This window comes from Mustela erminea, chromosome 10 (assembly GCF_009829155.1).
Source record: "Mustela erminea isolate mMusErm1 chromosome 10, mMusErm1.Pri, whole genome shotgun sequence".
Lineage (NCBI taxonomy): Eukaryota > Metazoa > Chordata > Mammalia > Carnivora > Mustelidae > Mustela > Mustela erminea.
The window spans coordinates 47,343,447-47,367,441 of record NC_045623.1 but is presented as its reverse complement, the minus strand read 5'-3'; the positions used below and the strand labels follow the sequence as shown (position 1 = coordinate 47,367,441).

Sequence of the window (23,995 nt, the reverse complement as noted above, 5' to 3'; positions counted from 1 at the left end):
TGATAATGTCACTGAGGTCCCTAAGTCTATTTTTATTTATATTTTCTCTTTTTCACCTTGATTGCTCCCATTACTCAGTACTCTAGGTCACTGATCAATTCTGCTTCCTCTGTTTTCCTACATGTTCCATTTATTGTATAGTTAATTTTAGTTATTGAGTCTTCATCTATATTCATTAATTTTTATGTTTTCTCTTATTTAAGAGTCTCACTGAGTTCCTCCACTCTTCTCTCAAGTCCAAGAAGTATCTTTATGACCATTACTTTAAATTCTCTAGCAGGTATATAACTTACCTCCATTTTAAGTCTCTTGCTGTGATTTTTGTCCTGTTCTTTTATTTGAGATATATACTTCTGTCTCACTTTGTTTAGCTCTCTGTGTCTGTTTCCATGTGTTAGGAATATCAGCTATGTCTCCTGTTCTTGAAAGTAGTGACCTGCAGTGCAATGTCACCCATTCCCCAGAACCTGGTGCTTCAGAAGTGTCTCCTATGTTGTGTGCATCCTGCTGTTATGGCTGAGCTGCATATGCCTTTAGTCCAGTCATTTGCAATAGCTCCCTTTCCCTGTTGTGGGCAGCATTTGGACCCTGTGTCATCGGTGGGCCAGTCTGGGGCTGCCTTTGCCTTCAGTTGCATCAGTCTAGTTAGTAATTTGCCAGAGATGCTGTAGCGCTGAACTGCAGGGTGCTTTTCCTTGTTTTCCTCTGAGAAGCTTTTGTTGGTAGGGGGCCCACAGTTAGACCAGAAGTCTGCCCCCTTGCTAGAGCTGCAGTTGAACTGGTGGTTATCTTATCCTCTCCCTAGGGCAGGAATCACTTTGGAGAGCTTCTGACCCTTGTTGGGTGCTTGCACACTGTCAGGATCCTTCAGCAAATGATGTAATGGAGGGGGCAGGTCTGCAGGAGATTGCAGGGACAGAGTGCACAATGTTAGCAAGGTTTGGACAGATCTGCTGTGGAAGAAGAACTGAGCTGCTTTAGGAACTCCTGGCACAGGGTTAGAGGGGGGGCGACTCCACAGGAGAGTGTGGAAGCAGGGTGCACGGTGCCAGCAAGGTATACAGTTTTGCTATGGGAAGGGCCCTGCAGCTGACAGGCAAAACTGTTGCTGGGTTAGAGGGCTTAAATCCACAGACATGTGCGGGGTGGGGGGGCACACTGTTCATAAGCAAGGTGGAAAGTGTGGACACTATGCTTATTCTTGCAGGCTTCTGTGTATCTAGACTAGGAGTCAGGGGAGGGCAATGGCACCCTCCAGAAATTTTGTTCTCAAAATCTCTCAAAGATCCCTCCCCATCCAGCACACACACTGAGGATAATAAACAAATCTCCCTCTTCTTTAGCCCAGACTTTTTCATACTGCAGCATCTGTGCAGTATCTCTGAGGGGATATTTGTTGTGCTGTCTCTTTAAGTGTAGGGACTCAGATTCTTATTGCCCTCCTCACTTGCCCAGAGGCCAGCGGGCTGATTTTTAAAGTTACAGATTTTAAGCTTCACTGATTGTAAGACTCGGAAAATCTACCCCTCTGGTTTTTCAAAGCCAAACGTTATAGGGATTCCTCTTTCTTGTGCGGGTTCCCCATGTGTAGTATGCCTAGTGTGAAGTTTTGCTCCTCTCCCCCTCCATACCCAGGGCCTCCCTCCCTCCTGCAGACAGTACTGTTATGGGTCTGTTTAGTTCCCAAGGCATCTCTGTCCTTCCTACCCTCTTTGATGTGACCTCTTCTCTACATTGAGTTGTGCAGAGTCTGTTCTGTCAGTCTTTGGGTTCTTTTCTGGGTTGTTTACCCTGATGTAGGTGTTATCTGGCTGTATCCCCTGGAGGAGATGAGCTTAGAATCTTCCTACTCTGTCATCTTCCCTGGAACTCTTGATTGCTTTCAAATGTGCCATAACAGTCCCCAGTCTTCCCAGCACAAAAAAACATTAGAAAAGATATTGCCAGATTCTGTGCTGTTTTAGCTACCTTTTATTCTTGGAAGGTTGTGGAGAAGTTGGCTAATTTGGCCCGAGAGTCCATGACCTTGATGTTATCCTGATGTCCAAGCCTTGTATAATGTGGTACTCAATTTTCATGAGTGAATCAATCACATTTGTTTTAGTGAGGGATAGTTTTGTTTTCTGGGAGATGTATAGACTCACAGGGGCCAGAAGTAACTTAGGTCCTCAGAGAAGTCTTCAATATCCATGTTAGTTCTAGCGGAAAAAACACGATATATGGACAATTACTTTGGGAAAGTAAATTATTACTGCTATATTGGTAAGCTATTTATTTTCATCTGTAATTTATTGAATTGTATTCTTATAATCATATAGCTATACTTGAAAAACAAACATTAAGGATAATATTTGCAAAAAAACTGGAAAAAATGTCAAGACACCATTTCATATACCATGGTCTGCAATAATAATTTTAGTTCAATTTTGTCCATCTTATGCCAACAAAGACTGATTTATAAAGCATGTTCCCCAGCCCAGAACCAGATAATACTGGAGATAATTATTGTGCCTGGTTAGAGTTTAAGAGCAATTTCCTGAGGCACCACTTGTAAAAGTGAAAGAACATACATTGGAATGAGTGCTATTCATCTACACAGTAAAAGAAAAATACAGAATTGTTACACAGAGTCCATTTCCAATATTAGTTTAAATAATAACTGCATTTTGCCTGGTGATTCCCCAGAACTTTTAATAGTGTAATTGTAGTGTATGGATTTACAAACTTCTTAAACTTTGTAGGCAACACAGAAAAATCTAATCATAGTCTAGTTTCAAACACTTTAGAAATAGGATTAGTGCTTTATCTTCTAAAAGTAAGAGTTATTAAAATCTAAAGTAGAATTTAGATTTCTTCCAGAAACCAAACTGTATTTTTATTTTAAGTTAGTAAGAATCACTAATTGTATTAGCATCTAATTAGATTTGGAACATTTTAAAAGAACACTGAAAACTGCAAGAATATTTGATGTTTCCATTGAAAGAAATCCATTAAATTTTAAAGAAAAATTAATTTTGATGACAAGATAAGTAAAAAACAGATTCTTACACATTTGTTAAGGAAGAGCTGGATGTAAAAGAAAACTTTTAGCTTAAGATAAGCTATTGATAGGTACACTTAATCTTGTCTTAGAAAACTATCATTAGTGTTCACATATTTTAAACCTTCTCTAAATTCATCCCTGCCTTTAAAATGAGATTTGCTTCTTCCAGTGTTGGTAAAACCAAACGAGGGACTGAGCAAACCTTTGGTAAATTAAAACAAAGACTAACTAATTTAGGCCACTGTTTGGGTTTTAAAAATCCATCTCTTATCCATTTAGTTTTTACCTATTCACTTCATATAAATTATCAGTTACAGTTATTGGACAATGCACAGCTAGAGAAAAATGGAAATTTTTAAAAGGATAAATCTAGTAAAAAAAAAAATAAATAAACAAAACCCTTAGTTGATACAGAGAAGATTCTGTCAGCCTGTGGTAGGTTTAAAAAACTAAAGCTTTTCTCATTTTCTAGCTTAAAGAAATAAAAAGACAGGGCTTTTTTTTTTTAATCTAAATCTTTATTAGAAGAAAAAAAAACATTTAAAATGATGAGTAACAACAAATTTTATTTAATATTAAACATTTTAGTTATCAAAGATATTTAGACAATATGTTCCTAATATTTCTGCACAGCAGAAACACAGTGATTATAGAGCTCAGACTGTCATGTGCTCATGTGAGTTTGTTTTTGGCATAAAAGAATATCTAAAGTCACATTTAAACAAATGTGATCATAGATAAGCTAATAGTAACTTACAGTTGATTCTCAAGGCTTTTTCACAAATTATCATATCTGACTGACATTCCCTTGGGGTGAATACTTTAACACTGAGTAACCAACTGACTTCATTTTCTTTAAAGTTAGTAGTACTAGTAAAATTACTTAAAATTGAATTAGAAATCATGTTCCTTTTTACATTAGCACAATAAAAGTTAACATTATTAATAAAGTGATTATTTCATATCAAAAGTTAAAAAAATGAAATAACATACATAGACCACTTCTTGATGATAATAAACAATCATTTAAAACAGAGAGATTCAGTACATGACACCTGTGAGCACCCTTTCCAGGGGTAAAGTTTCCCTTTGTAATTTCTCAAGGTGTCCTTTTTCAAACTGTGTAAAACATTGAGAAATGTAATCTTATACCTATTTTCAAAGATTTACTATAGAAAAGACTAGATTTTTAAACTTTTCACTTTTAGTAAAAAAAAAAAACTAACAAGCAACCTTTCACTTTTTTTTTTCTTGCGTGTAGTACACATTCATGAATGTCCACTAGGCGCAAGGGAAATTGTTTATGCTGCAAAACGTACTCTATATAGTGAAGATATCAAACATACTGAAATGACAAGTGGTTTCTAACCAGTGAGCTAAGAGGAAAACAAATTCAAGAAGACTTGTTTCAATCACTAAACATTGCAGGTTGTTTTTTTGTTTTTTTTTTTTTAAACAGCGTTTGTAAACTTGCCCACAAAAGCTGGGTAATATTAAACAGCCAGTAAGGCACTTTGTCAGAGAGGACTAAGTAGTAAAGGCTGGATGATTGGCAATTTGTTTAATAGGAAACATTCTATACTTAAAGAGAGCAAAATCTGGAGCAGGCAGTCCTTTTACCAATTTACTGTCAAACAGGAGTGGGGAAAACTTTAAAATTTTCTATTTCACTTTGTTGACCAATTTTCCCTGCAGAAGTCTTTTAGTTGTAATTTAAAAAATATATTAGGAGCTATCAGTTTAAATAACGCTTCATTTTTCAATGTAATATATAAAGAATATGAACATATTCAATAGTGTTTTCAAAACATCCAAGCCACTGTATTTAAAAATGAATTACACAACAAAAGATCTTAGTATAAAAATGTACCATGTTGTTAACAATTCCCTTGCGACTTCTGATGGCTTCACATATTACAGTATAAGCTTTGGTATTAAACATGCAAATAAAAGCCAACAAGGTGGTGAATACAGTGTCCCAAATACAAAGCACTTATGAAACGAGTGTTGTGCAGACACAGCAGATGAAGATTAGGTTACACACCGCGCTGCAGGATGACCACAGTTTGCACTTCTAATGCTTCTTAGTTTGCATATTTGGCTCGTTCAAAATCTTCAGCAGAGACTGACTCATGTAATAGGGCCTTTCAGGAGAACCATCGTTTCTTTCTATATCTTCCACTAGGAGGAAGAATGGCACAGAGTAAATATCAAAGCAAAACTGTAAGAGAAGTAACGTCGCCATCTGCTGCACACTTGCTTTACAGCAGTTCAAAACATTCTCTTTTTAAAAATAGCATAGTTTGGTATCATCATTATAAACATACCTATGAGAAAACAAGCAGCCCTTGTTATCATGTTAGTAAAATACCATCTAATTCTGTGTATGAAATCATAGTCTGCCAATAATGCATGCCTCTCAGGGGCATGATTGAGGAAATAACTTCTACCTTCTTTCGGATGGCAAACTAACCAAAAATAACAAAAACAAAAAGCCTCATCCGGAATTTCTAAATTCACCTTCAAATTCCTGAAAAGTAATATGTACTCAATTTACTTTCTAAATTATTGTGTTTGTTCAAAATTGCTTTTGTTTTGCCATCAACAATTTGGGTAGCACAGTTTTAAAGATTTGTAAAGTTTTAATGTATTTCAAAGCCTTAAACAGCAAGTTTTGAAAAATATTGTTTTGCAGTTAATTACTTTAATTGCTTTATAAGATAATAGCTTCTAATTTCTTCCTTCAAAAATAATGCTCATTTTTATTCTCTTCTACACAAAGAAGTAACTAATGAGGAAAACTCTTTCTAACTAGAACTAGGTCCATAATATAGTTAAAACTTCTTCCTTTAAGTAGTAAAGAAATTATTTAAAAATATTGAGCTAAATGACATTTCTTTTCTTATGATTTTGTACCCATGGGTTATATCCTTAAATTATAACCAGCTATAGAATGTGCCTCCATATAATTCAGTGAACACTCTTACTCTAGTGAACTTTTTGGTCTGATAAGCAGATATAATATTAAACATGTAACACCTAATCCAAGAATCTAAAATACAGAAGTAGTTATGATTATTCAAAGTCTCCAAATTAATCTTTGTCTTAATTTTCTAACTCCTGAAACAGTAAAGAATATAATACAGGCAACTAGTTTCTTGCGTGTTGATTTGTATTTTATTCAAGTGATTTTCCAACTTTTATGTGTATCAGAATCAACTAGAGAACTTTATAATAATTCACAAGCTACCCCGTGCCCAAACACAACATATCAGAATCTGTTAGGGAAGGGGCACAGATGTCTATTAGAAGTTCTCAGAATGATTCTGATGCCTACCAAAAAGAATTAGAATTGTGTTGTTTCATCATTATGTATCATTCAACTACTCCTGAAGAGGATATATTCTCTATCATTTTTCAACACTTAAGAGAGAGGTAACTGGGACACCTGGGTAGCTCAGATGGTTAAGCCTCCTACTCTTGATTTTGGCCCAGGTCATAATCTCAGGGTCATGAGGTCCAGCACTGGGCTCTGCACTGGATGTGGAACCTGTTTAAGATTCTCTCTCTCTCCTCTTTCCTGCTGCTCGTGTGTACACACGTGTACTTGCACTCTCTCTCGCTCTCAAAAAAAAAAAAAGAAAAAAGAAAAAAAAAAAAGAAAGAAAGAAAAGAAAAAGAAAAAAGAAAAGAAAGGAAGAGAAAAAGAAAAAAGAGAAGTTGGGGTGCCTGGGTGGCTCAGTGGATTAAAGCCGCTGCCTTCGGCTCAGGTCATGATCCCAGAGTCCTGGGATTGAGCCCCACATTGGGCTCTCTGCTCAGCAGGGAGCCTGCTTCCTCCTCTCTCTCTGCCTGCCTCTCTGCCTACTTGTGATCTCTGCCTGTCAAATAAATAAATAAAATCTTTAAAAAAATTTAAAAAAAAATTTAAAAAAAGAAAAAAGAGAAGTAACTATTTACCAGATCTTGGTTGAGACTTCTGTGTTGTTGGATAACAATAATCATCCAGAAAGACAGATTATCACCCTTCTCTGAATTTATACTTCAAGGAGAATGAGAGTGAAGGCCCTTTGCCACTAGGTGAAGCCAAGTGACACTTCTGACTCTAATAATCTCAAGAAAATAAGCCAAGAACAAGATGGTGGCCATTATAAAGACCTATTTAGAAAATCTTCCATATTCATTGACTTCTTGCTATTAAGCTATCAGAATCAGTCTAAATCTATGTTCTCATACTTCAGGATCATTAAGTAAGTTGGTTTTTAATTTGTGACATTAATTTGTCACATAAATTAAATTAATTTGTGACACGATGATACATTTCTGACTCTTCTTAAATACATGGATCATAGTTAGATCACATTTCGACCACAATCTTAGATCAACATATTTCTTTCTATCAATACATAAATAATCCCTATACACAAGCTTAGTGTAAATGCCCAAGGATACTACTTGATTCAGTGTTCCTTTGGGGTAACTGTGAGCCAAATCATACACGTGTGCACACAGGAGTAGACGGGCAAAGTACTTGAGTGTCTGATTCATGTTCTGCTCCACTCTGCAAAAGACTAAGGTATGGCTGCCAGCAACCAGCTTGTTGCTGTGACCAGCAAGGATGGAGTATAAAAATAACTTTCCTACTAAAACTCTCAAGGGAGAGATTTCCTAATGCACAGTACACCCCTATAAAGGTACGAGAAAAGGTAACAGTGGAGTGCTAGTAGTGTATTTCCTTAGGATAAAATCTGTAGTGTCTTAATCATATTTCTCTTTCCTCACATAAGTTGAGCTACAACTAAACCTTTTGTAGAATGAAGTAAAAAAAAATCTCTTTCATCTAGAAAAACAGATATGCTTGTGAAAGATAGAATCACTCTTCTGAAACAAATCCATTCCAATTTTCTGTATGGTGGAAATAGGAAAATAGGAACTGGTCTCCATCTGGGTTAGAGACAAAAGGTATAAGTTATGTATCTATTTCAGTTTTGTTCAGAATATATTCATGGTGGCTAGATGTTCATATTATTGGAAATGATATCCCAAAACCCAGATTCAACTTTACTATGAATATAATTTCACTAAAACAAAGTGGGCTATGAGGTTCCCCAGTAATTTTTACCTAGCAGAGTTCTCTATGGAACTTGTATAACATTAACATCTCTGTTTCAAATGGTCTTGAATCACACACTGAAATATACTTCCGAGGAAAACATTTATACAAGTTTAATCACAGTTGAGAAAGCTGTCCACTAGCTGGAGCAGCTATAACCATAGCACCATATTTACAAATTTAGTACCATATGCTGGTTAGCTATATCATCTCTTTATGGCTAATTGACTATACATTTATAGTGCTTTCAAAAATTGCCTGAATACCCTTTACAAATATACATTTATAAAAAGAAAGGCGAGCAAAGTGCTTCAGTGGGAAACAGCACTCTGAGTTATAAACGTCTCATTTAAAACACTTTTGGCTATAGGCTTTAAAAATGTTTGACATTTACACCTTGCTTTTCAGCTGGGACCACAGTCTATAAAGTATCCTAGTTCACAGAGGCTACTGTCATCAAATGCTTGTCACCTCAGGTGGTACCACGTTCTGGCTTTTCAGGAATAAGCTCAGAAATGTCACATTACTCAAAAGCATCATTTTCAAGTTACAAATGATCTAATTTACAAAAGTTCTATTTAAAAAATGAATGTCACTGTTTGGAGCTTTTCTACTCTTTCTGCTTCTGGGGAACTAGTTGCATCTTGTTCAGAGTTCCGTGCAGGGTAGGGGCTATGTAGTAGGGTTTTTCTCTGGATCCATCATTTCTTTCCAGATCTTCACCTGTATATGCAGCAGCCAAAGCAGGCAAAAGCAGCAAGCGGCAGCAGAATTAAATGTATTTTTATGAATTGGAGAATCAAACAAGGAAAAATCAGAGAAATTAGTGTTAGAAAGTCAAATATAAGACAATTAGTACTGTTAAATTGCTGGACCAAGTAAGAAACTTCAATCTCTTCCAGGAAGAACTGAAACTTCCTAAATCCCACCAATGCCCAAAGAGGTTTATTTTATAGTTTAAAGGTTTATATTTATATAGTTTAAAGGTTAATAAGATCCTTCATGTGCTTTCAACAGAATCATCTCTAAATCTGTGACTGTTCATTTCAGAAAGGTAAAATGCCACATCTTCTGAGAGGAAGCTGAATAAAAAGTCTGTGATAAATGTAGAATAGTAATTGAATTTCAGAGTCCAAAGTCACTTTTAATGAAAGTCCATACCTGTAACATTATAGATGAAGAAACGGAGACCCATGTATTGAAATGATTCTCCTGACGTCAAAAGCTCTGGAGCAGTCAGAATGAGGTGAGGACCCAGCCTCTTGAACAACTAGTTTGGTTCTGGTTCTACTTAACTATAAGTCATCCTGCCTTAAATCTCCTCAGAATTGCATTAGAAAATTATTGGCAGTGTTTTCTGACTTCACATAACACATGAATTTACCTTCCTGCTTTGCCTAGGCTAATAATAAAATGATGGAGTGTTCACTGAGCACATACCTATCGGGTGATTCAGGGAAAGCCCCAAAATGATGCTGAAGTGTAAGAAGTTGGCACAGAATTAAGCTTCCTAAAGATAGAATTCGCAGTAGATAATATCTATCAATAAGTATGCAAGTACAACTTAACTCTATGTTTTCACTAAGTGTATTAAAGATTTTGTTATTCATAGCCATTATTTTGACAAAGGATAAGAAATATTATGTAAAAACATACAAGATAATCATAGATTTATGGAATAATTCTAAATTGTTTTTCATCCTTTTGGGGGAATGGTTGGATTACTGATTTAGATTTTTTACATTGGACCTCACAGTGACCTTTCTCAGACAAAATGGAAAGCTGAGGAGTGAATATGATGGAAACATTTTTGTTCTTTCTTCCTTAACCATATTTCTATATCATATATAGTATATCTATATTGTTATTACCCTTGAAGCATTATTAGGAAGCTTGGTATGAATCACATTAATAATCATCAATAACATTACTTTTTTCTCAAACTGGGACCAAAATTCTCATTGCCTGGTAATATTAAAAAGATGCCATGTTTCTATAAACACAGTGTTTGCAAATGGTTTGCATTTTTAAAAATACCAGCTATCTGGCAGCCGAGAGAATAAGTATAAAAAGAGATTATAAAAGATTATATAAAAAATTATAAAGATTATATGGGTACAGTTATACACAATCAGAATTTGGCTTATAGCACCATTTAAGAAGAATGTTTTCCAAAGTAAGATGTTGCGATCGTAAAGGTTAGGGAGGAGGAGAAATAGAATTTGGTATCCCTTGTTCTTTATTCTCAAAGACAAGAGTCTCCAGAAGGAAACTGTTCATGTTCAACACACAAGATTGAGTAAAGCTGAAATTACACCTGATTTTCAGAAGCTGGCAATTATTAACATAAAAAGTTGGGAAACAGTTCTTACCACTCAAATTTAATATCCTTGTCAAATTTAAAATCCGTAAGATTTTTCCAAAGCTTCCAAAGATTGGGAGCTAGTGGCTTCTGTGCATTCCCTAAGATACATTTTCAGAGACATTTTCAGTTATAAGAAGGGGGAAGATCCTAAAGGGATCTCCCACTGTTGCTATCATTAGTATCTGAGATGAAAAAAGAGATCTTTGAAATTTAAGACCTCTGTCTCAGGCACTACAATTCTGTGCTCCTTCCTCCATCTCCAACCTGAGCTGAAGTTTGTTCATGTGGCATTTTGTAGATGGCGTCTCCTAATAAACCGCTGACAGTAGCATTAGAATGTGGCATTTTGTAGATGGCTTCTCCTAATAAACCGCTGACAGTGGCATTAGAAGATGATTAAACATGTCTGTTTCGTCCATAGCCAGAGAGAGAACTAACTAGTATGTCTAGTTTTCTTGATTTCTGAATTGCCCAGCTACTGAAAATAATTTTTAAATATTAAGAAAAAAAAAGGCAAACCACTTTCTAGGATGTTTGTTTTTTTCCCCCTTGAATATGTCTCCTTATTAGTAGTATCTCCTCCCCTGACCCCTGTGTAAAGTTGGTGTCGTGAGTGATGCCAAAAAATAAACTGTTAATTTTACACAAGTGGATCACTCAGTAATGACCTGTCATAGAATGTTTTCTCTGCTTCTCTTAAGAACAAGGTGCCAGAGAAATAATCTCTACAGGGCATAGCTGGAGGGCTTAACAATTTGTTCTTTCACCTGCTGAACCTCCTTTCTCTAGGCTGAAGGTAAGGGCCAGGTCAAGTTCCTAGGGCACCAGGTTCTCCAAGGCTTTTAAGATGAGATACTAATAGAAAACCTATCCATTATGAGCTACAAATGCCACATAGAGGCACAGAAATAAGTCAGTGATGAAAGCTCGCAAGAAGTATTTTAACTCTAAGCATCAGAATGATCGAGCTGTTTCCCAGACATTCCCCTCAGGGAATATAGTGTGAATTGGCTCTATGTGTCTCTGAAACCATTGCCAGCTTGGCTTTATCAGAATTATAAAAGCTCTCCTCAAAGTGTTCCTCTACTCTGGTCTCAAAGCCCAGTTATGTCCTCAGTTCTGTTAATGATTCGATTCTGTTGTGATTTATCATTAAAACTTGAAAATACTAAGAAACGAAAAAAACGGTTTCATGCTAACACCATGCAGTGGAGCCCGAGGTTCATTTCAGTAGCAGACTCTCCTGTGCTTTGCCAACTTCATTCTCTCAGCTGTTAAGGTTTAAAGAGCATCTACTAAACAGAGTCTCTTTCCAAATAAACAATATTTGGTAGTTGCAGCCAAACCATAGCAAATCCACAAGCCAGCTAAGTACATGGGTCTTAACCTTCTTATCTTTCAGTTACTCTCCAAAGGGAGAAAACACATATACTGAAAACTTACAGAAGCAGATGAAAATTGTATCAATACACATTGCATAGACGCTGAAGAATCCATGGGCAACTAGGTAAGATCCAATAATGACAGTCTGCAAATGAGTAAAGAACAAAATGAAGATGTCATTAACTTGTCCAGAAGCACAATAATTCAGTTTTAAATGAAAGTCAGGATGAGAAACTTTGAAGTACCCTATGTAGAAAAGATTTCAACATAGAGACCCAAAATATTCCAATAACAATTTTGGGTACTTTGCACTGGGATTTAAATATATTATATTACCTGTTAATTTTCTTACCACTATCCCCAATGCCTACAAAAATACCCCAGATTTAGGATCCTATAAACTGAGGCAGGAAAGCATGCGAGTTAAGAGCACACACTGCCTAGGGGTTGAATCACTTGCCAGGCACTCACTCAACAAGTTACTTAACCTCACTGTGCCTCCTGCCTCCTATAAAAAATTACTGGTGAGGGGCGCCTGGGTGGCTCAGTGGGTTAAGCCTCTGCCTTCGGCTCGGGTCATGATCCCAGGGTTCTGGGCTCAAGCCCCACATCGGGCTCTCTGCTCAGCAGGGAGCCTGCTTCTCTCTCTTTCTCTCTCTCTGCCTGCCTTTCTGCCTACTTGTTATCTCTCTCTGTCAAGTAAATGGATAAAATCTTTGAAAAAAAAAATTACTGGTGGGCGAGGGGAGAATGTGAATAATAACAGTATTCATGGCATATGGATTAAGCGAATGAGTTAATTGCTACAGATGCTGCCAGGCTCCCATCAGGTCCTCTCCAACTGCTACATCTCTCCTCCAGTTGTTAGGAATGTAGCCTGCAGAAGACTGAGAGGCTTCCCTCACTAGGAATTGCCCTTATTGCCAGGAACTGCCTCACCCAAGGTTACACCCCCATCCAGGGGGCAATCCCTGGCCAACCACCACATACAGAGGCCTACTTCTTCCTTCAGAAGAATTCCCATCAATATGTCTGAGGCCCCCACTCTAACTGCAGCTTTTTCCTTTGCCCATGCCTGCCCTCCTCACTTCCTTGTTACCAGGGTATCTCAGGAAAACACTTCCTAATAAACATTCTGCATGCAATCCTGTCTCAGAGGTTGTTTCTAAGCAATCCAATCTGAAACAGAATAAGGCTTGGCACAAAGTAGGACCAATAATTTTAACTATTATTATTTTTCTTGTCCCCCCCCTTTTTTTTTTGCCATCTCTGATAAATCAGAGTCAATATTATGCAGTGGCTATGAATGAATTGTGTCCTCTCAAAATGCATATATTGAACCTAATCCCTAATATGAGGATATCTAGAGGTGAGGTTTGGGGAGGTAAGTAGGTCATGAGGGTGGAGCCCTCATGAATGGGATTAGTGCCCTTAAAAGACGAGATAGGAGAGATGATGAGATCTCTCTCCACCATGTTAGGATATAGTGAGATGGGGGGGTGGGGGGGTGGGGGGGTGGTGTCTCTTTGCAAACCGGGAGGAGAGCTCTCACCAGGAACTGAATCTGTGGGCACCTTAATCTTGGACTTCTCAGCCTTCAGAACCGTGAGGAATAAATTCTTGCTTAAGCCATCCAATCTATGATATTTTTATTATAGACGCTTGAACTGACTAAGACACCAGATCTTACCAGCAAAGGTACCCAGTAGTAATTTAAAGATGTCGGTCCTTCTATCATCGTTGGCAATCTGTGTGTGAAGAGTAAAAAGGCCAGCACACCTACATTGGGCAGGCAGAACATGCATATTATGTATTTGCAAAGAAACATAGTTTTTTATAGAAAAGGAGTTTTTCCAAGTACCTTTTAGACTTACTACTATATTTATTATTATCACTTACCTATACATCCAGCAACTAGAATTTTCCCCAGGATTAGTACAAAGTCTGTAACTTTATCCATAACTGCAACTCTGAGAATCAGAAAAAAAAAAGAAAGTATAATTTTGTGTTTAAATTACATTTGTCACTTGAAATTTATGAGAGTAAATAATTCATGAGCTCGTTTTGATATGTCTTTGCTGAAAATTTTATTTAGCCTTTGTTAAATGCAAGAAATGAAGGTAGACCTCCCAAATGAAGTTCTGATTTATTTTTGATGAAGTAAACAGAAGATGGCATTGTAGGGCTATCTGGCATAATTAGATATGTCAGCCTCTGTTTCAAAGCCCAAGTAAGACACCCTGAATTTTGAGAAGGTTTAATTTCTTCCCTGCTTTTGCTCACTCTGTCAATTTGGGGAGAAGGAAATGGTCAGAGACATGATGTTTGTGTGGAGACTTTCTTGAGCAGAAGGGATAATAAAAATCAATAAAATGCCAGTGAGTATGAAGATGTAGATGGATGATAGAAGCAACATTCTAAGATACAAAAAGAAGTAGTGTGAGAGAGATTTAAATCTATCCAATTGAAATATAATATTCATGTCTAATAAGATCACCATCAATTTAAATCCCATGTGAAGTATTTGATGCTCAAGGTTCACCAAATTTTCTTTTGCAAATTCAACCTGATTACTTACTTTAAAACATTTCTCATCAGCAGATTGAAAGCATCTCTTGCTGACCTGCAGAAGTTTTTGCCATATATTGCAATCTGAGGAAAACAGTTGTTATTATTCTGGAGTCAGTAACATGCCCTAACAAGACCAACAGACAATCCAATGACAGGAAAATGAATTAATTCTCTTTTATCACCCAGCCTGCTACTGTCATTCCTCTTTCTAGCCTTTGGGTACATGTGAGACCAGAGAACTGTACATCCTCAACTCTGCACAGCTGTCAGGGGCATTTACAATAAGGTGTGCTTTAGATGCTATATGCCTGTTAACTCCATGGGAATTCACACAGAAGTAGATCTTTTTCTCAAATCCCAGGTTATGGTTTCTGTCTTTGAAGTGTCTGGGCTAGGTAGGGTCTGTTGTGAATAGGAAAAATGTTGCAGCATTTACTTTAAAGGTTAGTCTCAGGAAAACAACACCTTTCAATACATTGATTTATTGATTAAAAGGCTCAATACAGTATTCCTACTGGAGGTAAATTAATGACTATTTAAATCTTCAGGACTATTTGAATCACCCCTGCAGATTCTGTGTCATGGTGATAATCAGCAAGGATCATAAGGTTGTAGTTACTAAATTTTAGAAGAATTATGTTTTTGGAACCCCTGTTTTTAAAAATCTCCATATTCCCCATAGGAAAGAAGTAACACTTTAGTTAGGCCTTATCGATTCCCACACATTTCAACATAAGATTTACAAGAAGAAATAGACCATTCCCTAGAAATATGTAAGTCCCAGAATTAGAAAGACTTTTTTTTTCTCAGAGTGGAATACAGACTAACCTCTCCTTCCACTAAACAATGTCAAAGACACACAAAATCTTTTCAATCTAGCATATTTAAAAATTTCTAAGGTAAATAATATTTTCCCTCTTTAAAAAGATATTAACAGTAATAATGAAGTACAGTTTAGATGTTATCTCAACTAGGAAAGCATAGCTCTGAATCATACATGGGAATCACAAATCCTTGTATCGACATGGTGATAAATTCACCTGCATGAGGTAAAAAGTGTTAGAGATGGAAATGTGCAAATGGGGTTTGGGTTTGCAAAGAAGAAATCAGTAAATAAAAAATAATCTACTTACCATAACATAGGCATTTCTGTTAAAAAACTTTACCATTCTTTCCAAACACCAGAAACAGCATTTTAGGCAGCACTGTAGAAATTTACAAACGTTGTTCTGGGCCTCTATGAAAATGAAATATTCAAATCTATTAATGATTTGTAACTAAACTTTATGATCAAAAAACAAAAATTTTAAAAATAGGCTTTTTAGGGGCGCCTGGGTGGCTCAGTGGGTTGAACCTCTGCCTTCGGCTCAGGTCATGATCCCAGGGTCCTAGGATTGAGCCCCACATTGGGCTCTCTGCTCAGCAGGGAGCCTTCTTCCTCCTCTCTCTCTGCCTGCCTCTCTGCCTACTTGTGATCTCTGTCTGTCAAGTAAATAAATAAAATCTTTTAAAAAAATAGGCTTTTAAAAAAAATTTGATAAAATATACAGCTACTGTTTTAACTATTTTAAGTGTACTATTCAATTATGTACAATATTGTACAAGTCAATTCAATTCAATCCATTAAGTGCATTCACAGTGTTGCACAATCATCATCACTAACCATTTCTAGAACTTATCATCTCAAATAGAAACTCTGTACCTCTTAAACAATAACTTCTCATTCTCCTCTTCCCTAAGCCCCTGATAACTTCTATTGCAGTTTGTATGAATTTGCTTCTTCTGGACACCTCATATAAGTGGAATGATATAATATTTATCCTTTTGTGTCTTATTTCACTTAACAAGGTTTTCAAGGTTCATCATTTCATTCTGTTTTAAAGCTGAACAACATTCCATTGCATGTATATATCACATTTTGCTTATCCTTTATCTGTTCATGGAAATTTGGGTTGTTTCTACCTTTTAGCTACTGAGAATAATGCTATCGTGAATACTTGTATGCAAGTATTTGAGTCCCTGTTTTCAATTCTTTTGAGTATATATCTATACTCAAACTTGTAACTTTCTGAAGGATCATCGTAATGTTCTCCATAACGGCTATACCATTTTACATTTCTAGCAACAATACACAAAGGTTCCCAGCTTATCCTCATCCTACAAATACTTGTTATTTTACATTTTTTAAAAATAGTAGCCATTCCAATGGATGTGAAGTGGTAACCTTATTATGATTTTGATTTGCATTTCCTTAATGAATTATACGGAGCATCTTTCCATGTGCTTATTCGCCATTTGTATATCTTCTTTGGAGCAATGTATATGCCATTCCTTTGTAGAAGGGACCAAGGTGGTGACATAGGAGGCCCCTGAACTTCCCTCCTTCCACAGATGCACATAAAGTACAGCTACTCACGGAACAATATCCGTGGCAAAAAAACTGGAAACTAGCTGATTGACTCCTACCACATCCGGCAACTAAAAAAAATAACCACAGTGAAATGGGTAGGAAAGATGAGACAAACATATTGTAAACCCATTTCTGGCACAGAACCATACTATAAGGAAGATACCCCCAACTCTCAGCCTCTTCCTGAGGAGAAAAGCATTTGGACAGGACATAAAGGATTCCAACTTTTAAGGTTCTCACCCAAGGGACAAGTGCCCCAAATTCCTAGCTCTGAAAGCCAGTGGAGTTTATAACCACAAGTCCCATAGCACCACAGAAAACAAAGCTAGTTCTTTACATGCTAGCACTCACTGTGGCTGTCCTCCAAGAGGCTTAGTACAGAGGAAGCAGGGGAAAAAAAAGGGTCCATTTTTCAGTCTTTTCCTGGAAGGGAGTGGACTACATACTTTACAGCCCACCGCCTGAGGGTCTGGTTTATAATTTGCACATATCTAGTTGTTAGTTACAGTCCTTAATGGAGTTGTCCAGGGGAGCTAGTGGGCACTTCTACTACTTTCTCCCTCTAGCTAACTCCAATTATATACTTAGGCCACTATTAGAAGGAGACTTTACACATACCTACTGCCCTAGTTTTTACAGTTGCTGCCTGAGGATGGTCCACACCTTCCCTGGCTCTGATTGCCAATGGGGGTTGCACTGAAAAGTCCTACAGGACTATAACAAACAAATAAGCAGTTTTTAAGTGGTGCAGGAGCACCCTCCTCCAATCCCAGCATGGATACACACCCTGGCTCAGTGCAGAAGGAATAGGCAAATACCTACTTCTTAGTTTCTCTGTGGAAGAGCCTTACCTGCATACTTTCCCACCTACTGCCTGAGGGTCTGGCTTCTAATTTAGCCTGCATATAGGTTCTGACTGTGATCTTTCTCTTTGGAACACTGAGGTCTTGGCACATATTCAGCTGTTGGGGAACATTAAGAATCTGGTGGCTAGGAGAATCACAAATGCCTGAGAGACCTAGAAGCTTGAGCTTGGCTGATTGATGAAATTCATCTCCTGTATAAGACCAGTCTGTTAAGACTGGGAGAAGTGACTGTTTTATCTAATACAATGAATCCACCATAGAGACTCAAGAAAAAAATGAAGAAAGAAGAGAATATATTCCAAATAAAAAAACAGGATAAATCTCTAGAAACCGATATTTCAGAAGTAAGTGGTCTACCTGATAGGGTTTGAAATAATGGCCATAAAGATGCTCATCAAGGTCAGGGGAACAATGCATGAACATTGATAATTTTAACAAAGGGACAGAAAATATAAAAAAAGCACTAAACAGAATTTATAGAACCAAAGAATACAATAACAGACTTAAAAAATTCAATAGAGGGTTTTAATAGCAGACCAGATCAAGCAGAGGAAAGAATCAACAAATTCAAAGACAAGGAAGTGGAATTCATCCAATTAGAGAAGCAAAAGGGAAAAAGAATGGAGAGAGGCATGTATTTATTGGACACCAACAAGCAGACCAAATTGGAGGTCCCAGAAGGAGAAGAGAGAGAGAGAGAGAGAAAGGTGCAGAAAGCTTAACTGAAGAAATAATGGCTGTACATTTCCTTAATCTGTAGAAACAAACAGACATTCAGATCCAGAAAGTCTAAAGAATCTCAAAAAGATGAATCTAAAGAGATCCATATTGAAACACAAACACATAAATTTTCAGAAGCTGAAAGGCAATTAAAGGCAGCAGGAGAAAAGTGACTTCTACTTTTTTGGGGATAAAAAAAAAGTCACAGAAAAGTGAGTTTTTCAGCAGAAATTTTGTAGGCCAGAAAAGAGTGGGATGATATATTCAAAGTGATGAAGGAAAAAAACTGCAAAGCAAGAAACTCTATGGGGCCAAACTGTCCTTCAGAATCGAAGGGTAAAGTTTTCCAGACAAATAAAAGCTGAAGAGTTCATCCTCCCTAGTCAGCCTTACAAGAAATGTCAAAGGGAGTTTTTTAAGCTGAAACAAAGGAGCTAATTAGTAACATGAAAATATGTGGAAGTATAAAATTCACTAGTAAAAGGTAGATGTATAGTTAAATTCAGAATACTCAAACTAATGGTAGCAAGTAAATCACAATTCTAGTATAAGGATTAAAATACAAAGTGTTAAAGATAACTGTAACTACAGCAAGTTGTTAATGGATACACAACATAAAAAGAGGTAAATCGTAATCATCAAAAATGTAGCATTAATGTGGGGAAAGTGTAAAAATGCAGAGATTTTGTACACATTTGAAATTAAGTTATCAGCTTAAAATAGATACAAGATATTTTATTTAAGATATAAAACAGCCAGAAAACAATCAACAAAATAGCAATACTAAGTCCATAATTATCTATAAGTGAATGAAATTCTCCAACCAGAAGACACAAAGTGTCTGAGTGTATTAAAAAAAAAAAAAAACCCTCAGTTATAAGCTACCTATAAGTCTCACTTCACCTGTAAAAACACATAAAGGATGAAAGTGAAGGATTGGAAAAAATTTTTTCATGCAAATGGAAACCAAAAGGAGTTTGGTTAAGCCAAAAATAGTTAAGCCAAAAAACTAACATAAAGGTCATTATACTGTGATAAAGGAGTCTATTCATCAAAAGAATATAAAAATCATAAATACTCATGTACCCAACATTGGAACACCAAAATATACAAAGCAAAATATAAACAGATATTAAGGGGAACATATATAGCAATATATTAATACTAGAGGATTTCAATACCCCACTTTCAACAACAGATCATCCAGATAGAAGAGAAGGAAGTACTGGACTTAAACTGTACATTGACCAGACAGATTAGACATTTACAATACAGTCCTTCCAAACACAGCAGAATATACATTCTTCTCAAGTGCAAATGGAACACTGTCCAGGATAGATCATTGCTAGACCACAAAACAGGTCTTAATAAATATAAGACTGAAATAATATCAAGAACCTCCTCCAACCACAGTGGTTTGAAACTAGAAATCAATTACGGGAAGAAAACTGGAAAATTCACCAGTGTGTGGAGATTTAACTACATACTACAGAACAACCAATGAGCCAAAGAGGAAATCAAAGAGTATCTTGAGACAAAACTGGAAACACAGCATGCCAACATATGGAATGCAGCAAAAGTAATTCAAAGAAGAAGGTTCATAGCAATGAACACCTATATTAAGAAAAACAAAATATATCAATCTGACTTTACACCTTAAAGAAGTAGAAAAAGAAGAACAAATGAGCACAAATTAGTAGAAGGAAAGAGAAGGGAAATTTCAGAGTGGAAATAGATGAAATAGAAATTAAGAAGACCATAGAAAACACCATTGGAAATAATCATTGGTTTTCTGAAAAGATAAACAAAATTAACAAACTTTAGTTAGAAAGGAACAAAGAGGAGCATTTCATTTCAGAAATGAAAGAACGGGTATTACAATCAATACCACAGAAGTACAAAGGATCATAAGAGACTACTATGAACAGTTGTGCAAAAATTAGATAACCTAGAAGAAATGCATAAATTCCTACAGATACACAACCTAGTAAGACTGGATTATGATGAAATAGAAAATCTGTAAAGACCAATTACTAGTAAGGATTTTGAATCAATAATCAAAAACTTTCTAACAAACAAAGGCCACAACTAGATGGCTTTACTGGTAAATTCTATCAGACATTTAAAGAAGAATTAATATTAATCCTTCTCAAACTCTTCTAAAAAACTGAATAAGAGAAACATTTCCAAATTCATTTTACAAGGCCAGCATCACTCTGATAATCAAAGCAAGAAAGACACTACACTAAGAGAAAATTATAGACCAATATCCCTAATGATCATAAATGCAAAAATTCTTAACAAAATATTAGTGAACTGAATTCAGCAGTACAGTAAAAGGATCATACACCAAGAACAAGTGGATTTACCAAGAGATGTAAGGATGGCTCAATATATGCAAATCAATAAATGTGATGTACCATATTAACAAAATGAAGGATCCAAATCATGGACATCTTGGTAGATGCAGAAAATTCACTTGACAAAATTTAGCCTTCTTTCATGATAAAAACTCAATAAATTTATTATAGAATGCCTTAAAATAATGAAAACCACATACAGCAAGGCCACAACTAACATGATACTCAATGGTAAAAAGTTGAAAACTTTTTTTCTGAAATGAGGAATAAGACAAGGATGTCCACTCTTGCCATTTTTATTCAATATAATACTAGAAGTCCTAGTCAGAGCAATTAGGCAAGAAAAAGAAATTAAAACTCTAAAAGAAGAAGTAAAATTGTCTTTGCAGATCAAATGATATTATTTATAGAAAACCCTAGAGTCCACCAAAAACAAAACAAAAAATACCGCCAGAACACCCCATCCTATTAAAACTAATAAATGAATTCAGTGAAGTTGCAGGAAAGGTAGTCAATATATAAACTCAGCTGCATTTCTACATAATAACAACTAATTATTGAAAAGAGAAATTAAGAAGATAATCCCATTTACAACTGTATCAAAAACAAGAAAATACCTAGGGGAAAATTAACTAAGGTAGGGAATTACTTGTGCATTGAAAACTGTAAGCCATTGATGAAATAAAGACAAATAAGTGAAAAAATATCCTATGATCATTGCTTGGAAAAAATAATATTGTTAAGTGTCCATAATACCCCAAACAATTAAAATCAATGCAATACCTATCAAAATTCCAATGGCATTTTCCACAGAAATAGGAAAAACAGTCCTAAAATTTGTTTGGAATCATAAAAGACTCTGAATAGCCAAAGCAATCTGAAAGAAGAATAAAACTGAAAGCATTACATCTCCTGATTTCAGACTATATTATGAAGCATGATAATCAAAATATTATAGTGTTGGGAAAGAAAGAGACACACAAATGAATGGAACAGAATAGAGAACCCAGAAATACACACACACACACACACACACACACACACACACACATACATGCATACATATATGGTCAATTAATTTGCAAAAAAGAAGTAAATAATATACAATGGAGAAAGGCTAGTCTCTTCAATTCAATGTTCTGGGAAAACTGAATGTCCACATACAAAAGAATAAAATTGGACTCTTACATCACACAAAACAATTCAAAATGGATTAAAGATTTGAATGGAAATCTGAAACCATAAAACTCCTAGAAGAAAACAAGACATTGGTCTTAGCAATGCCTGTTTGGATTTGATGCTAAAAGCAAGGGCAACAAAAGCAAAAATAAACTAGTGAGACTACATCAAAGTAAAAAGCTTCTGCATAGCAAAGAAAACCATCAACAAAATAAAAAGGCAACCCATGGAATGAGAAATTATTTGCAAACCATATATGTGATGGTGAGTTACTATCCAAAATATACAAGGAACTCATAGAACTCAATAGGAAAAACACCAATAACCCAATTTTTAAAAAATGGGTAAAGGACCCAAAGAGACATTTTTCCAAAGAAGACATACAGATGGCCAATAAGTACATGAAATGGTGCTCAACATTACTGCTCAACAGAGAAATGCAAATGAAAACCACAACAAGGTAGATGATAGGATGTCTATTATCCAAAGATAAAAGATGAGGATGTGGAGAAAAGGGAACTCTTGTATACTGTGGGTGGGAAGGTAAATTGGTGTGTCCACTATGGAAAACAGTATGGAAGTTCCTCAAAAAATTTAAAAATAGAACTACATATCCAAAGAAAATGAAATCACTATGTCAATGAGATACCTGTACTCCTATGTTGATGTAGTTTTCAGTGATTCATTAGTTGCATATAACACCCAGTGCTCATCGTAACACATGCCCTCTTTAATACCCGTCACCTAGTTACCACATCCCCCCACCCACCTCCCTTCTGTAACCCTCAGTTTGTCTCCTGGAGTCCAGAGTCTCTCAAAGTTTGTCTTGCTCTCTGATTTCTTCCCATTTAGTTTTCCCTCCCTTCCTGTGATCTCCTGCAGTATTTCTTATATTCTACCTATGAGTTAAACCATATCATAATTGTCTTTTTCTAACTGACTCACCTCACTCAGCACAATACCCTGGAGTTCTATCCATGTTGAAGTAAATGGTAGGTATTCCTCCTTTCTGATGGCTGAGTAATATTCCATTATATAGATGAACCACATCTTTATCCATTCATCTGTTGAAGGACATTTTGTCTCCTTCCGCAGTTTGGCTATTATGGACATTGCTGCTATGAACATTGGGATGCAGGTAACCCCATCTTTTCACTACATCTGTATCTTTGGAGTAAATACCCAGTAGTGCAACCTCCAGGTCATTGGGTAACTCTATTTTTAACTTCTTGAGGAACCTTCATACTGTTTTCCAGAGTGGCTGCACCAGCTTGCATTCCCACCAAGAGTATAAGGGTGTTACCTGTTCTCCATATCCTTGGCAACATTTGTTGTTTCCTGTCTTATTAATTTTAGCCATTCTAATTATGGTTTTGATTTGTACTTCCCCCATGACAAGTGATATGGAACATTTTCTCATATATCTCCTGGCCATCCATATGTCTTCTTTGGAGAAGCGTCTATTCATGTCTTCTGGCCATTTCTCGAATAGATTATTTGGTTTTTGGGTGTTGGGTTTGATAAGTTCTTTCTAGCTCTTGGATACCAGCCCTTTGTCATTTGCAAAAATCTTCTACTCTGTAGGTTGCCTTTTAGTTTTGTTGACTGTTTCCTTTGCTGTGCAGAAGGTTTTTGTCTTGATGAAGTCCTAATAGTTCATTTTTGCCTTTGTTTCCCTTGCCTTTGAAGAAGTGTATTGCAAGAAGTTGCTGCAGCCAAGGTTGAAGAGGTTGAGAGCCTGTGCTCTCCTTAAGGATTTTGGTGGATTCCTGTCTCACATTAAGTCTTTCATCCATTTTGAGTCTGCTTTTGTGTGTGGCATAAGGAAATGGTCCAGTTTAATTCTTCTGCTTATGGCTGTCCAATTTTCCCAACACCATTTGTTGAAGAGACTATCTTTTTTCCATTGGACATTCCTTTCTGCTTGTCCAAATATTGGTTGACCATAGAGTTGTGGGTCCATTTCTGGGCTCTCTACTCTGTTC

General features: G+C 36.2%; 1 protein-coding gene across 7 annotated transcripts in view; it reads right to left on the bottom strand.

The window, feature by feature from the left end:
- Positions 1-1,950: 1,950 nt before the first annotated feature.
- Positions 1,951-23,995, bottom strand: part of SLC44A5 (solute carrier family 44 member 5) — a 419,902-nt gene continuing 397,857 nt past the window's right edge. For 5 of the 7 annotated variants that reach the window (XM_032302977.1, XM_032302974.1, XM_032302973.1 and 2 more), the window contains 6 exons: positions 15,609-15,712; positions 14,483-14,556; positions 13,804-13,874; positions 13,595-13,683; positions 11,965-12,049; positions 8,375-8,879 (listed from right to left, as the gene is read on the bottom strand). In XM_032302977.1, coding sequence (XP_032158868.1) covers positions 8,767-8,879; positions 11,965-12,049; positions 13,595-13,683; positions 13,804-13,874; positions 14,483-14,556; positions 15,609-15,712 — 536 coding nt within the window. In that variant the 3' untranslated portion in view covers positions 8,375-8,766. Of the gene's footprint in view, positions 2,199-5,087; positions 5,225-8,374; positions 8,880-9,596; positions 9,667-11,964; positions 12,050-13,594; positions 13,684-13,803; positions 13,875-14,482; positions 14,557-15,608; positions 15,713-23,995 lie in introns of those variants that run through there. The other 2 variants (XM_032302976.1, XR_004276315.1) reach the window with 2 other exon arrangements.